At 43.0% G+C, this 15,391-nt stretch overlaps 1 protein-coding gene across 1 annotated transcript in view; it reads right to left on the bottom strand.

The window, feature by feature from the left end:
* Window positions 1-3,682: 3,682 nt before the first annotated feature.
* cpxm1a (carboxypeptidase X (M14 family), member 1a) overlaps window positions 3,683-15,391 on the bottom strand; it is a 21,908-nt gene continuing 10,199 nt past the window's right edge. The window contains exons 8-13 of the mRNA XM_083633250.1: window positions 13,578-13,774; window positions 10,997-11,185; window positions 7,775-8,069; window positions 6,972-7,111; window positions 6,768-6,870; window positions 3,683-4,568 (exon numbers count right to left, since the gene is read on the bottom strand). Coding sequence (XP_083489376.1) covers window positions 4,240-4,568; window positions 6,768-6,870; window positions 6,972-7,111; window positions 7,775-8,069; window positions 10,997-11,185; window positions 13,578-13,774 — 1,253 coding nt within the window. The 3' untranslated portion in view covers window positions 3,683-4,239. The remainder of the gene's footprint in view (window positions 4,569-6,767; window positions 6,871-6,971; window positions 7,112-7,774; window positions 8,070-10,996; window positions 11,186-13,577; window positions 13,775-15,391) is intronic.

The raw sequence follows: 15,391 nt of genomic DNA, 5'->3' as shown, positions 1-15,391 counted from the left end.
TCAGCTAAGCAGTCAGCTGATGTGGGCTGGGTTTGAGATCAGCTCCTAATCAGCTGTGGGCTGGGTTTAAGTTGGGCTTGACATTCGTGGCCTGCTTGAACTACCGCGGTGCTCGGTTTTAAGGAAAAGACTGTGGAAGATATTCTAATTTATTTGGGGACCCAAATAAAATCTCCTGTGACCCACCTGTGGGTCCTGATCCAGTCTTTGGGAAACACTGTGCTAGTCTACAGCTCTCCCCAGATCGGCAGAGGGGGTGGAGAAATGACTGGGACAGCAGGGGCAATGGGTCAAGTACAATTGGGGAGAAGATGAGACAAAAATCTGGAGAAACTAGAAATACCTGCCTTGTGGTTGTATGCCTCCACCGAACAAGTCAAGTTGCAGTCTACATCCATATCTGTCCAGACTCATACAAGCACAAATACCTTGAAGCCCACGGCACAGTGGTGTGGCCATACAGCCTTATGGCACTTTAGGCAATGTTTGGGGTCCGGTACCTCAACAACACAGCTAATCCTATCCCTAAACCAGCGACATCCCCCCACCCAATCCCTCTACACTCTCCTCGAACCCCGACTCTCTACGACCTTCCTATCTCTAGCTACGGCCCCTTTCCCCTAGCCCAGGGGTGGGCAACATTTTTTTCCTGAGGGCCATAGTGACTTACATCAAGTAAGCGAAGGGCCACACATTGGAGATTATACCTGCCAACACTCCTGATTTTCACGGGAGTCTCCCTATTTTTAACCCTCTCTCCCGTTGTAATTGGTAATTTCTTGTTAATCTCCTGATATAATAGTGATACAAATCCAAAGGCTGTAGCAGATGAGATTTATTAACATAATTCTGCCTTTTATTGAGTTTTTGGGGGCGTTTTGTTTTTCTTTGAGTCCGGCCCTGGGGCCGCATTTTGCCCCAGGCCCCAGGGCCGCAAGAAATGACTGTAGAACAGTCATTTCTTACACATGAGATTACTTTTAGCCTTTTAGTCATAAAGATTATTGAAAGATAGCCTATTCCATATTCCAGACTGAAATGTTATAACAGAAGTGGAGCATTGGCCAGAATTACATGAACATTTGGACACTTATTCAGCGGGTATCTTGCATGTTGCGTTCAGGTGCACTGTAAAAAAAAAAGCAAGGCCAGGGACATTGTGGGGCTGGATCTGGGCTCTCTGACTGCGGTGTCAGAGAAGAGAACGTTGTCCAGGCTACGCTCCATCATGAGCAATGACTCGCACCCACTCCACGGCGTGCTAGTCAAACACAGGAGTACGTTCAGTGAGAGACTGATTCCACCTAGATGCAATACGGAGAGGCACAGGAAATCATTCCTGCCTGTGGCCATTGGTCTATTTAATGCCTCTCTTAAAAGAGCACCTCGGAGACGCTCAGTCTGCCTGAGACTGAGCCAGCCGATAGGTTAACTGTGCCTGGCTGAGCCACGTGTAACGTATAGGGCAAGCCGACTTAATATAAGTCCAGGGTGCAATAATGATAATTGGCACGGAATGTATACTTACTCTACGTATTTTGCTTACTAGACATATTCAACTTATTTTTGCTTCTATCGCATTTACTACTGTTATTCTATGCTATGTTGTGTTCCTATTCTGCTTATTTTGCTTAATATCGCATTTATTTTATGCTATGTGTGTTCTGTGAGCGAGCTACTTTAACTTGTCCCAATTTCCCCCCGGGGATCATTAAAGTCTTTCTGATTCTGATTCTGATTCTGATTCTGATATCAGGATTGACACTTCTTTTTATGAACAAATTACATTAAAAAAGCAAGAGGGAGCGAACAATGTGTTTTGCATATTGCTTCATCAGATTCACTTTGTAAAGCCTTTTTGTCATTTTCGTCTAAAATAAATAAATCAAAAATTCACAAACTACTGACAAAAATTGGTGGACCCCCTGCAGTACTTCTACGGACCCCCTGGGGGCCCCTGTTGAAGACGGCTCTATGACCTTCCTATCCCTAGCTACAGCCCCTTTTCCCCAGCCCTGCCCCCTTCCTTGACCCCCCACCCCCTCCCAACACCCATATCCCCCTAGCCACTCCCTCTACCCACCCCTCGAACCCCGACTCTCTACGACCTCCCTATCCCTAGCTATGGCCCCTTTTCCCTAGCCATTTCCCTCACCAAGCCGGTGCTGGTGCAATTTTGGCTCACCTACCAGATCGGCTCAGGCACGCATCGTGATTGGCTGTACATCGGACACGTGGGATTAACATGGGCAAAATGTCCGGCAGTTTAGCTAAGCTACTGATGTTATCAGACATTTGGGAACATTAAAATATGAATCATACAAACATTTAATGATCATGATTCAAGTGTGCAGGGCCATTTCTCATAAACATGAGCTTTAGTTTTTGAAAATAAATGTTGTGATAGTTTAACTTCATCTGTAGTCGTGGACCCTGAGCTGAGCACATCCGGTGGGCAAGACGATGTGGTAGGGCGAGTAGATCCGGTACCTACACCTGCTCCCACCACCCACACCCCCTAGCCACTCCCCCGACCCATCCATCTAATCCCAACTCTCTATGATTTTCCTATCCTGACCCTAGCTATGGCCCATTTACCTAACCGCAGTCACAGTGACCTTGAACTTTGACCACCAAAATCTAATCAGTTCATCCTTGAGTCCAAGTGGACGTTGGAGCCAAATTTGAAGAAATTCCCTCAAGGCGCTCCTGAGATATCGCATTAACGAGTATGAAACAGGCAGTCATGAGGTCCTGTTCAGCACCTGTAATAATCAGGTGCTGAAAAAAGCTGTGTCCATCAGATGATGCCCACCCTCTGAGGTTCGAATATGAGCTGCTTCCTTCTGGGCTCCGCCTTCGTGCCCCCATAGTTAAAAAGAACAAATACAGAAATTCCTTTGTGCCTGTCTCTATCAGAGCGTTGAACGCTGCTGGGGTACAAATGTAATGTCCCTTCATCTGCCGTTGCTGTTATTTTGTTATTTATTTATTTTATCCTTTTATTCTTTTATTCTTTTATCTTTATTTATTCTTAGGGGTACAGTACAGTATATCTGTATTATATACTTTGTCTGCCCTTTGGTCTGGACTGAGGTTTTTTCTTTTGTGCTTTAATACAATGATACATTGTAGCTCTTTCTTGTGATATAAATGTGCTGCTGAGAGTGAACTGCACTTTGCTACTATGCACTTTATATCTCTACTGTGCACTTTAGATCGTTGCTACTGTTGTCATTTGCACTTTAACTATTGTGTTGCACTTTAAACTGCTGCTCTAGACTGTTTTTACAATGTTTTTTTGTCTTATTTGTTTTTATGTATGTACTTTGTACTACGCTTTTTGCAATCCAATTTGCCCTTTTGGGACACTTAATAAATCTTGAATCTTGAATCTTGTCACAGTGACCTTGAACTTTGACCACCAAAATCTAATCAGTTTATCGTTGAGTCCAAGTGGACGTTTGAGCCAAATTTGAAGAAATTCCATCAAGGCGCTCCTGAGATATCGCGTTAACGAGCATCAAACAAGCGGTTGTGAGGTCACAGACACGGACGGGCCACCCAAAAACATAATGCCTCTGGCCACGGCTATCGCCGGTGGAGGGAGGCATAAAAAAATCTATCTAAGGTACATTCGACACTAGAAGAGATTACACAAAAAGGAATATTTATTCGGGACATTGTGGTCCTCCTCGTGGACTAGTCATTGTCAAAATACAGGTACAGTGTTAGAACAGTGAGTGTCACATATCAGACCAGCTGACACTTAGAATCCTCAACTCGATCTCTTTACAAAAATGCAACCTAATGTAGATCACTACAGCTGAATCAGCTATAATATGGTGGAACTAAACAGTTTGTTTACAATATATATATATATTTATATTTATATATATATATATATATAGGAAGGCATTTGTACCTTAAGTTCATCATTGTCACTTTGTCGCCCAAGCACTTGCGTTACCACCATCACTCAAAAAGTTCCATAATTTGTTTTATTCATACACTATCCATTTGTAACAAAATTTTAAAATGTTGCCTTGGGATGAAACTCCTGCTATGTAAGCAGTCTCAACTTTTCTTAGAGTAGGTTTCACTATTTTGGAACACTGGATAACTTGCTTTACTGGTGTGCTATCAGTAACTGGGCCACTTTTTTCAGATGGTAGATTTCTCGGTTTGGACCAAAACTCGCCAACCCATAATCTGAATCAGATTTTCAGGCTTCTGCTCTTATGCTCTCTGAGCCTGAGTGGACCGAGCTTTCCTCGCCCGCTGCTGCTGCTGCTCTCTGCGGCGGTTGAGGACCTTGGTGCTGACGCGAAGCTTTCTGAGTCTCAGAGCGCGAAGACGCAGCTGGAGGTCCTGGGGGATCTTCCCTCCTTTCGCCCTGATCTCCTTCAGCCTCTGGAGGGGAAACTTGGTCAGGCTGAAGTCGCAGATGGTGGGCCGCGGCTCCATTCCTACATGGCACTGGCGCATGGAGGGGAGGTAGCCCTCGGCCCACACCACCACCTTATATTCCCCCGGGTTCAGCAGACGCCAGTAATCCCCATCCGCAGCTGCAGGGAAAGCAGTCCAGGAAACAGAAAGGACAAGTAATAACAAGTAGTAGCAAGTCCAGTGCGTTGCGTTGCACCCTGTGGAGCGGAACCACTCTGCCTTATATACTGTAGTAGTGAGATATCTTAAAGAAAACTAAATATCTAGGACTTTTCAATTCAACTACAAATATTGCGTGCCTCGCAATAGGACCAGTAGGAGGTGCACTTCCCTCTGGTCTCATTAATAATATCCCCATCCCCAATGCCCCAGGGCAGAGTTTTATTTTATTTTATTTTATTCGGCAATAGAAAAAGCAATACAAAATACAAAATACAATACAAGGATAAGCACAATAAAGTCTCAGACTTGTTTCCATTGTGGTCCTTGATCTTGTGGCAGAGAAGAAGAAGAAGATGGCGGCAGTCTGAATGGCTGGGCCGTCAGTCACAGACAGTAAAAACTGACCAACAATTAATAATAACAAACGATAAATATGCACATATTTCGATGAAAAATCACTAGTAAAAAAGCAAGGAAATTCAGCAACAATGACAGTGAAAACTCGGCTGCGTAACAACAGCAGCAACAATAACAACAACAACAGTAGGCTACTTTGCTTAGGCATTTAGGTTGGCCAAAAGCCAGGTTTTGACCTTCTTCTTGAAGGAATGATGGTTCACCGTATTTTTTAAGTGCAATGGAAGTTTATTCCAGTGAACCGCTCCGCCATATTTAAAGGAATTCTTGCCCATATTCGTTTTGAACCTCGGCAGGCACAGGTCAGCAATGCTGGCTCTAGTGTGGTGAGTATTGTGAGTGAAAATTATTGATTGATTGATTGATTGTTGATCATTATTGTCTGTGTTCAGTGTTGGTGAGTGGCCTTCCCCATCTGAGATATGCTGTAGTTCCAAAACATCATTAAAAACATCATTAAGATGAATCATCTCTGCTTGCTGAGCTTCAAAGGCCTTCAGGCATGTGAGGGAGATAACGTCCAGGTCTGCTTGACCAGAGTGAGAGTTGAATCCTCCTGGTGAGGTGATGGAACTTTACAGCAGACTCCGGAGGGTGGGGGCCAGCCACTGCTCGTTATAAGATATAGATATGTTAGCTTTTGGGGCACTTCTTCTGAAACTTCCAATTGAGTGTGACTCTCTGTATACAGACAGACCATTACTTGGAAATAAATCCTCCTTTGTTCATTTCAACGAGCGACTGATTAATTGTTTCAAACAACAAGCATTTTTTGCCATTACAGTATGAGCATCACCGCTCCTCAGGAAGTGGTCCTTGAGGTACTCGGGAGCTCTGTTGTTGAGTATATTGTGCACCACCCTTAGCTGCAGTTGAACTGCCCTGGCCTCCAAGGGGAGCCAGCCTAGCTGCTGGAACTGTACTCGGCCTACATGTTCCCTAGGGGCTAATCCCAGCACAACTCTGACCAACCTGTTCTGGGAGACCTGCAACTTGTCTTTTAGGACTTTAGTCAGGCCTCCGTACCAGGAACATAAAGCATAATCAAAACAACAAGAAACTAAAGAATTAGCCAGCAGCCTAAGACTTGCTACATCCAAGAGCTGGGCTTTTCTGGCTAGAAACTTTGTCCTACCGTTCACCTTGCCTATGACCTTTAAGGCCATGTTCTCGCCTCTCAGGCTGCTATCTAATGAGCAACCTAGGTAGCTAATCGAGGAGAGACAGGGACAGGGAGACAGAGACAGGGACTCTGTCCTGTGAGTGAGCACCGTCCTTCGGATAAGACTCTCTGTGGTCAATAAAGATCCCATCAGCACTTATCACAAGAGTAGGGGTGTAACCACAGTGCCACCCCAGTGCCCTGGGGGGTGTAACCCTGGTACCCTGGCTAAATTCCCACAAAGGCCTTCCCTCGATAACTAATTGTCACATTCAGTCCTCAACTCTCCACTGTGATAGCTGTCTTGTGGTGAGCGTTCTGGCATGCCGTGCATCAACTCTCCACTGTGATAGCTGTCTTGTGGTGAGCGTTCTGGCATGCCGTGCATCAACTCTCCACTGTGATAGCTGTCTTGTGGTGAGCGTTCTGGCATGCCGTGCATCACCCAGGTGGGTGCTACACATTGGTGGTGGATGAGTCGTCGTCCCCCCCCCCCCCCCCGCACACACACACACACACAGATTATGTGACACATTTTGGGTGCATCGCAATTCATCAGAAGATGTCCGTGTCTTACCTGATCTGATGTCATGGTTGTGGTCCTCCACCTTAATTACAGCGTTTGCAATCCCTTGTTTGGTCAGCTTGTCCCTCACCACACCTTTAATCCCTCTGTGCACCTGAGTGAAGATCACATCCATCAGGTTGTCTCCATTGTGCTGTGTGGCAGAATAGTGATGATAAAATTTAGACAGATAGAGAGAGATAACCGGACACTGACCTGCTCCATGTAAACTAGCAGAGACTCCTTGTTGTTTTCCCACTCGATGGGGAGCTCGCTGACATGGGGGAACTTGTCACAGGAAAGCTCCACCGTCACCTCGAAGCAGTTGGTGTGCAGGTAACTGAAGTCATTCATACCTGCAGAGAGGAGACACAGAGCACACAGCACTTTTTTATGAGCTATGGAGGTACTGTTTAAAAAAATCTACATACTGAATGTGTCAAGTGATTGGAAAACGCTGACTCAATTCTGTAAAACTAGAAACAGGATCAGTCTCAAGTCTTGATGAGGCACAAGTCTCAAGTCTAAATGTATAACAGCATGTCAAGTCAGAACAAATCAAAGGTCCAGTATCAATTTAATATCTTACAAAAAAACTAAATATCTATGACTTTTCAATGCAAATATGGTTTTAATATGATAAAAACTTGGGAAGAGCATAATGAGTTTGATTTCTATAGCCTAATCAGTTTGAACTTCAATAAATTCAATCATTCCATACAAATTCTGAGAACATTCAGTCGTCTGCTGGAACAAATCTCATCAGTTCCAATCTAACTCATTTACACAAACACAAGATCTCAAGTCAAGACTTTAGAAACCTTTTCAAGTCATCAAAGCACAAGTCAGAGTCAAGTCCCAAGTCTCTTCATGCATCAAGTCAAGTTCTAATCAATTAAAACGGCAATTAAAACGTCTTTCTTTCTTTCTTTCTTTCAAAAAAGCCTACAGAGCATTTTCAGAGTGAAACCAGTCAAATGGACCTAATGGATCAAAGTGTGGGCCGCTGATTGACTCACTGCCAGGAACGGTGTGCCAGGCTCCTCCGTTGATGATGTTGTTGTGCCTCTGGAAGTCCTCGTAGTGGCAGATGCGGCGGTCGGGGTTGGCCATCACCAGGTTAGTGGAGGCGTAGACGGTGGCCAGCCAGCGGAAGAAGCTGTTGTCGGCCGTGGGGGTGTCCTCCTGCGGGGCCCAGTCCCGGGTGCAGTCGTAGGGGTACGTGACTACAAGTTCCCCCCCGTGCAGATTGGCACTGAGCACAAACGGGATATCCTGCATCCAGCTGATGACCGCGCGGGTCACAGGCGCAACCTGGGACAGATGGGTGTACTGCATTAGTACTTTTTTGTTTTGTTTTACAAAGTGAGATTGCAGACAAATTATGACTTAAAAAGATTCCTTCCAATTCCAATTGTGTCTGTAGGAATGTCTGACCAAGCCGTAAGTACCACTACCGGGAATTGAACCCGTTGTCTCTATGGCAGACATGGGACCAAGTCACTTTGGTCCAAGTTTCAAGTAAGTAAGTAAGTAAGTAATCTTTATTTGTATAGCGCTTTTCAAAACAAAGTTACAAAGTGCTTCACAAAACATGATAAAAGATAATACATACTCACGGGTAAAAATAAAGTATAAAATAGTATAAAACACCAAAATAAAACACAGTATAAAATAGGATCATTAAAATAATACAAATCGAATAAATAAAAACAACGACAAATGCTGTAAATGTTTAAGAGAAGGCGTTCCTGTAAAAGTGAGTTTTAAGAAGTGATTTAAAAGAATTTACTGAATTTGCTAGCCTAACGTCCTCAGGAAGGGAGTTCCATAGCCACGGGGCTCGAACAGCAAATGCCCGGTCTCCTTTTGTAGCGAGGCGGGTTTTCGGAACATTTAAAAGAGTCAGACTAGAGGAACGCAGGCAGCGGCTAGGCTCATAAGGTGCTAATAAATTTAAAATGTAAGTAGGAGCAAGGCCATGTAGTGCTTTAAAAGTAACCAGTAAAATCTTAAAATCACATCTATACTTAACAGGAAGCCAGTGAAGGGAGGCGAGGATGGGTGTAATATGGTCTTGTCTCTTGGCGTTTGTTAAAAGTCTGGCTGCTGCATTTTGTATCAGCTGGAGACGGGAAATGGATTTTTGGCTGAGTCCTGAATATAGAGAATTGCAGTAGTCTAGTCGTGAGGAGATGAATGCATGGATGACTTTTTCAAGGTCCGTTTGTGACAGGAAGGCTCTGATTTTGGCTATGTTTCTAAGCTGTAGAAAACAGGATTGGACTACCTTTGTGATTTGTTTGTCAAAACCTAACTCGGAGTCAAAAATCACTTTGGGTGGTCTGTTTGATATTGCCAGATAGATTGCCAAGCTTGTTACGCTATTCTGCGGTCAAGTTGGGAGGGCCAAACAGAATGACCTCGGTTTTCGACTCGTTGAGTCTGAGGAAATTAAGTGACATCCAGCACTTCACATCAGACAGACAAGCCATCACCCGTACAATGTTGTCTGTTTCACCGCTTCTAAGCGGGACATATGCGTGTCGTCCGCATAACAATGGAAATTAATGTTGTGATTGCGGAAGATCTGTCCCAGAGCAAGTAAATAAATACAGAATAAAACAGGACCCAGAATCGAACCTTGTGGAACACCACATGAGAGGGGGGCAGAGGATGACGAGACTTCTCCCATTACAATGGAGAAGGACCTATCTGATAGGTAGGAGGAAAACCAGGCAAGGGAAGTGCCTTTGATGCCCACAAAGTTTTCCAGACGTTTTAAAAGGATGCTGTGGTCGACTGTATCGAATGCAGAGCTCAAGTCAAGCAGGAGTAGCATTGAGCAAGCCCCTGAGTCAGCTGCAAGCAGTAGGTCATTTGAGACCTTGATAATCGCTGTTTCTGTGCTATGTTGGGCACGGAATCCAGATTGAAATTGCTCAAAGATGCTATTTTTGGTCATGAACGATATTAGTTGAGTGGCCACAGCTTTTTCTAAAATTTTGGATTAAAAGGGTAAGTTCGAAATCGGTCTAAAATTGTTTAAAATTTGTGGGTCTAGTGAAGGTTTCTTCAGGAGAGGTCGGACTATTGCATGTTTAAAACTGGAGGGAAAAGATCCAGTAGATAATGAACAGTTGGTGATCGAAAGAATATGTGGGCCAACTGTTTGAAAAACCTCTTTTAAAAACCTAGTGGGGATTGTATCTAATTGACAAGTAGATGAGTTTAGTAAGTCCCAAGTCATTTGGTCCAAGTCTCAAGAAAGTCCCAAGTCCTTTTGTTTTGGGCAAGTCAAGTCAAGTCACATCACAGGTTTTGTCAAGTTAAGTCGAGTCCATAGTTAAGGCAAGTCAAGTCCCACGTCAAGTCACCCCCCCCCCCACCCAAGATACTGCAGTCTTACCTTCCTTTATAAAGAAAAAAAGACAAGCTATTAGGACATGGCTAATAGTGATATTATTGGACAATTATTTATCTAACCTGTATGACAATGAATTGAATTTGTATTATAATTATTGATATTCAGTTAAACAACTGTAATCCAACAAAAATCAAATAACTATAAAAGCTTATTTATTTCTTAATTTCTTCTCAGTAAAAACCTCCACATCAATTTTAAATAGTGAAATACTGACAGCCAGACTACAATGTAATCAAACAAAAACATAACTTAAACTTACAGTATTTATCTCTTCTCAATCAAAAAACATTTCCTCTCGATCACTGTTAAACAGACTACAACATAAAACTTTGTTACATTCCGTTACATTTGTTCATAATAATATTTAAACTGACAAACACAAACAAGTCATCCAAGTCATCACGTCTCAAGTCAAGTCAAGTCTCGAGTCTTTAACTTTCAAGTCCAATTAAGTGTCAAGTCATTTATTTTTTTGTCAAGTGTTGGAAGAGCTGAATCAAGTCGCAAGTCATCAAAACAGGGACTCAAGTCGACTCGAGTCCAAGTCTCAAGTGCCCATCTGTGCTCTGTGGTGGCAGGCGAGTGCCTTTACCTCTACACTAACCAGACAGCAGACGCCCCAATTTACAGATTAATTATTTGTTATTATCTGTTATAGTTACTCTTCTGTAGGAGAGTCAAGTCTATTTTCAAAGACATCTTGTTTGGTATAATACTGGATATCTTTAAACGGTATTTTTCAAGTCATTTACATCCTCATCATTTCCAAGTATTTGTTCTAACATGCTCTTTAGTAAGAGAGTTGTCAGCTTACAAAAGCATCTTCTTTGGTGTAGTACTCTGGGATGGGGATGTAGTGGTTGGATACTTTAGATTTAGACTTAGATTCCGCTGCGACCTCTTGAGAGTCCCACATGATGTTGTTCAGGTCTGGGAAGTTGTGGTTCAAGTCGATTCCTTCAAAGCTGTATCGTCCGTAAGCCCAGCCGGCCAGCTCTGAGCCCTACAGCGGATTGATGATCAGAATCACTAAGTACAATAAATGCATATGAATTCACACTACATACTGATATACATTCTATCTATAATCTGCTTTAATACATTCTATAATGAAATAGCCTAACACCAACACCTACTGGAGGACAAAGTTTGATGGTTTAGTGAAATTTCTCCCCACTCTCTGTCCCTCATAGTCTTCCCTTTGTCTCAGTCAAGAAACTTTTGTATGTAACCTAACCACAGCAGTGTTGGACTGGACAGTAACGCATTACTCAGTAATGCATTCTTGTAATTGTATTGCTTTCCCCTGTAATGAGTAGTGTAATGGGTTACAATTTCCAAAAGAGTAATTATATTACAGTTACTAATCCAAGTGATTTCAAGTTACTGCATTATTTTTCTCCAGCACTGGCACAGTGCTAAAACAAAGTGTGGAGGCAGGTCTATATGCGAGACTGCTGCATTGCCAGAACGTGATTCGTTTTTAGATATGCATATATATATTATATATATATATATATATATATACCTGCATTCACCTGCATTCATTCATCTAATCAATTACCTCCTATATATCCCTCCCCCTCCTTTGTTCTGGCTGGCAGCATCACAGCAACAGGGCCCACATGTGAGGGCAGCTTGGATATGAACCCTATGGTTATGTGATAAGTGAGTTATATCTTTCTTTATGTTGTCATTTAATGGTTATTTGTAGGATGGGATCATCATCAACTTTATTTGCAGACACAGGGTCCAGATATAACAACAGACAACAATTCAGAGAACACACAAATACACAGTATATCTATAAAAGGCACTTATACCAAAACTTCCACATATGTGATTGGTATCTGACAGAACTAATACCAGGGTTGGTTAGTAGCATGATATTCGAGTTCTGAGAGACATTTAGACGCCCAATAAATTTGTACATCAAAGTTCTTAAAAGTGCCTGAAAAGTGCTGACACCTGCATGGCAGAACAGTTCACTTGCACTAGTCCACCTGGGTTTTCTCAGCAAAATCCTCATACAGTCATTGTATGCAACCTGGAGTTTGTGGAGGCTAGCTTTTTTATACTTAACCCACAGGGGGGCAGTGTACAAAGGGGTACAGTAGGCCCTAAAGAGACTTATCTTTACCTCCTCAGAACAAAAGTGGAATTTCCTAACCAATCGATCGATCGAATGTTTGACTATTGTTTTGGCAAATGTTATCATTTCCCCCATTTTTGCTTGCTTTGAGACTACAGATATGATGTTGTGTGTAATCCGGAGTGCACCTGCTATTAATTGTAGTGCTTGAGGAAATGCTGCTACATATGACCACGTGGAATCCTGAATGTTGTATGTTTCACTATTGTTTAGCAATAATCCCAGTACGGGTAGGCATGTGTATGTTCATTTGGTGCTTAATTGTTTTGTTAATTGGATTGTAACTTTGTCTGTTTTTCGGTTTATCATTTTAGGAAACCAAACCGTCAAGCCTCATCAGCTCACTGCTCTTCATCAAAGTGTGCAGCACAAAAATAAAATAAATGGCTTAAACGGAACAACTGTGTCTCTCCTGCATTCTGAACGATGCGTACCATGATGTTCAATCCCCTGTGAACCAAAGATAGAAGCTAAACTACATGTGGTCATTCGAGCCCGGATTGTGAACATTGACATGGCCGACCAAGAGAAGTCAACTCGAACCCATGGAGCTCTTTACCCTCGACGCGAAACCCGCCCACCTACCCACCTACCCACCTAGACGACTATGAAGTTGGCTATGGGGATAGAGGTACAAATACAGAATGCACACACCACCCCCATGAAGAGGAAGAGCAAGGAGATGAGGAAGAGTATCTTGAGCAGCCCGACAATGCTGAACCCCCCGCCAACATTAATGGGACCCAACCGAACCCTGCATCTCCTACAGGAGAGAGACATTGTTCCAGAACTCAGTCAAGCTGAAATAATCAAACCGCTCCTTGACACAACGAACATTGTAAAGCAGCAAGGAGACATGTTGCAGCGCCTCATGGAACGACAAGAAGCTAATCTAATATATATATATATATATATATATATATATATATATATATATATATATATATAATAGTTCCAATAAAGTGGATTCAGTTCTATAAGAAGCTGGCTAAACAGGTTGTATGTCACTTTTTCAGAAGGTGGTTTAGCAAAAGTAATATAGTAATGTAACGTGTACTGTAACGAATTACTTTTGATACCAAGTAATACGTTACTTTTTAAAGGAGTAATAATTAACTTATTACACTTACTGAGTAGCTTATCCAACACTGAAGCACAGATACTGTATTCGCACATTTAAAGAAGCAAACTCTTGGCAAACTACAAGATGTAGGTTTCCGCCTTCCTTTCCTCCGTTGCCCACCTTCTTGTAAGCTCCTTCGTAGCCGTCGGGGTTCATGGAGGGCAGCAGGTGTATGCGCGTCTGGGTGACTAGGCGGACCACGCGCTGGTTGCCTCTCTTGTATTGGCGGCACAGGTACTGCATGAGGTTGAGCACCAGCTCTCGGCCCAGGACCTCGTTCCCGTGCATCCCCGCCACATAGCGAAACTCTGGCTCGCCTGCCGAGAGGGAGAGTAACAGACTTTATATAGAGAAGGCGAGTAACAGACTTTATATAGAGAAGGCGAGTAACAGACTTTATATAGAGAAGGCACAGCCAGAGTCACTTTATTCAGCAAGTAATAATACATCAGTGGTATACGTGCAGAAACGTACAGCATATTAGGGATTGGAATCACCAGAGTCCAAGATATGATATTATGATACTTAAATCACAATACTACAATATTGCGATTAAAAAGATATTGTGATATATTGTGATTTTTTTCCCTTTTGCAACTGCAATTTATGTCCCCAAAGGAAAATTCGTGAACATCCGTTTGATCTAATTAGATAAAAAAAATCTACTCTGTCCATCTCACTTCAATCATTTTAATAGCAAAAGGGGATTGTCAAGCAGACAGACTGACCAACACTGTCATAAAAACCTGTCACAAATGTTGCATGTACCTGACAATTTATATAATAAAATATTGCGATACTTGGCATTCGTGTTATCGATCTATTATAAAAGGGTGCATGTGGGCAATGTTCTCGGTTTCAATTTTGTCCCGGAAGTGATGTCATCAGTGATGTCACTTGAGCAATTGTGCATTGTGACATCACTGATGATTGTGACATCATCAGTGATGTCAAAAGAGCAATTGTAATGTCATCAGTGATGCGAAGTTGTGACATCATCAGTTTGTGACATTATCAGTGATGTCATTAGAGCAAGTGACCCCGCACAGCGGGCGAGCTGCAGGACGGGTGAGGGGGCAAGTGAATCTGCCTGCTCTCTCTCTCTCTCTCTCTCTCACTAACCTCGCGTCACCAGGCTCTTCTCGGCGAGAAAGAGCCTGGCTTCCTTCCGTTCACAATTGATTTTGTCACCCTACCTGGTTCCGGCCTAGAGCCCGCCCTAGACCGGATGGGCAGCGTTTCTAGCTCGTCAACTTTTACGTTAACTTGACAATTTGACCCAAGTATCAGAACGGCAAACAACAAAACAAAAGATGGACGTACCGAACAAAGTTTTTGAAGAAGTTCTTATAGAAACATTGCGGATTCACAATCTCACATCTTTTAAGCCAATACAGGAGCTTTGCATCAGACAATTAATCGAGGCAAGAGACGTCAAGCTAACGGCAACAAAGACGTTTTTTGGCGCACTGCCTTCCGGTGTTCATTCTGGTTCCGTGGTTTACGCCCCATGACAAAAAGCGGGGTGAAAGGTGCCCAGACTACTCTCTCACTACTCCCGAGAGAGAGAGAGATAGAGAGAGAGAGAGAGAGAGAGAGAGAGCAGGCAGATAGCGCTGACACACAGCACACAGAGTGGGAGGGAGACAGACAGACACGAGCGAGCGCTGTGGGGGCAAAGAACGGACAAAAGGAGAAGGGCCGATTGCGCGCGTGTACAAAGGTTATATAGAGCTTATGACGTCATAAGATTCTGCATTTGGGCACCTCGCGCACTGCTCATTTCAATGAGGAAGTACCTTGTAGAATCTTGTAGAAAAGTGTCGATTTTAAGGCTTTGGGTTGAAAGTAATGTATAATCATTTCGGAGGCACACAATTACTAACATAAGACTCTAAATAACATAGTTAGAACGTTTTTGTGGATTTTGGTTT

The sequence above is a fragment of the Poromitra crassiceps genome (assembly GCF_964638095.1).
Source record: "Poromitra crassiceps genome assembly, chromosome: 3".
Lineage (NCBI taxonomy): Eukaryota > Metazoa > Chordata > Actinopteri > Beryciformes > Melamphaidae > Poromitra > Poromitra crassiceps.
The sequence above is the reverse complement of the archived record's forward strand: the minus strand, read 5'-3'. Positions and strand labels throughout refer to the sequence as shown.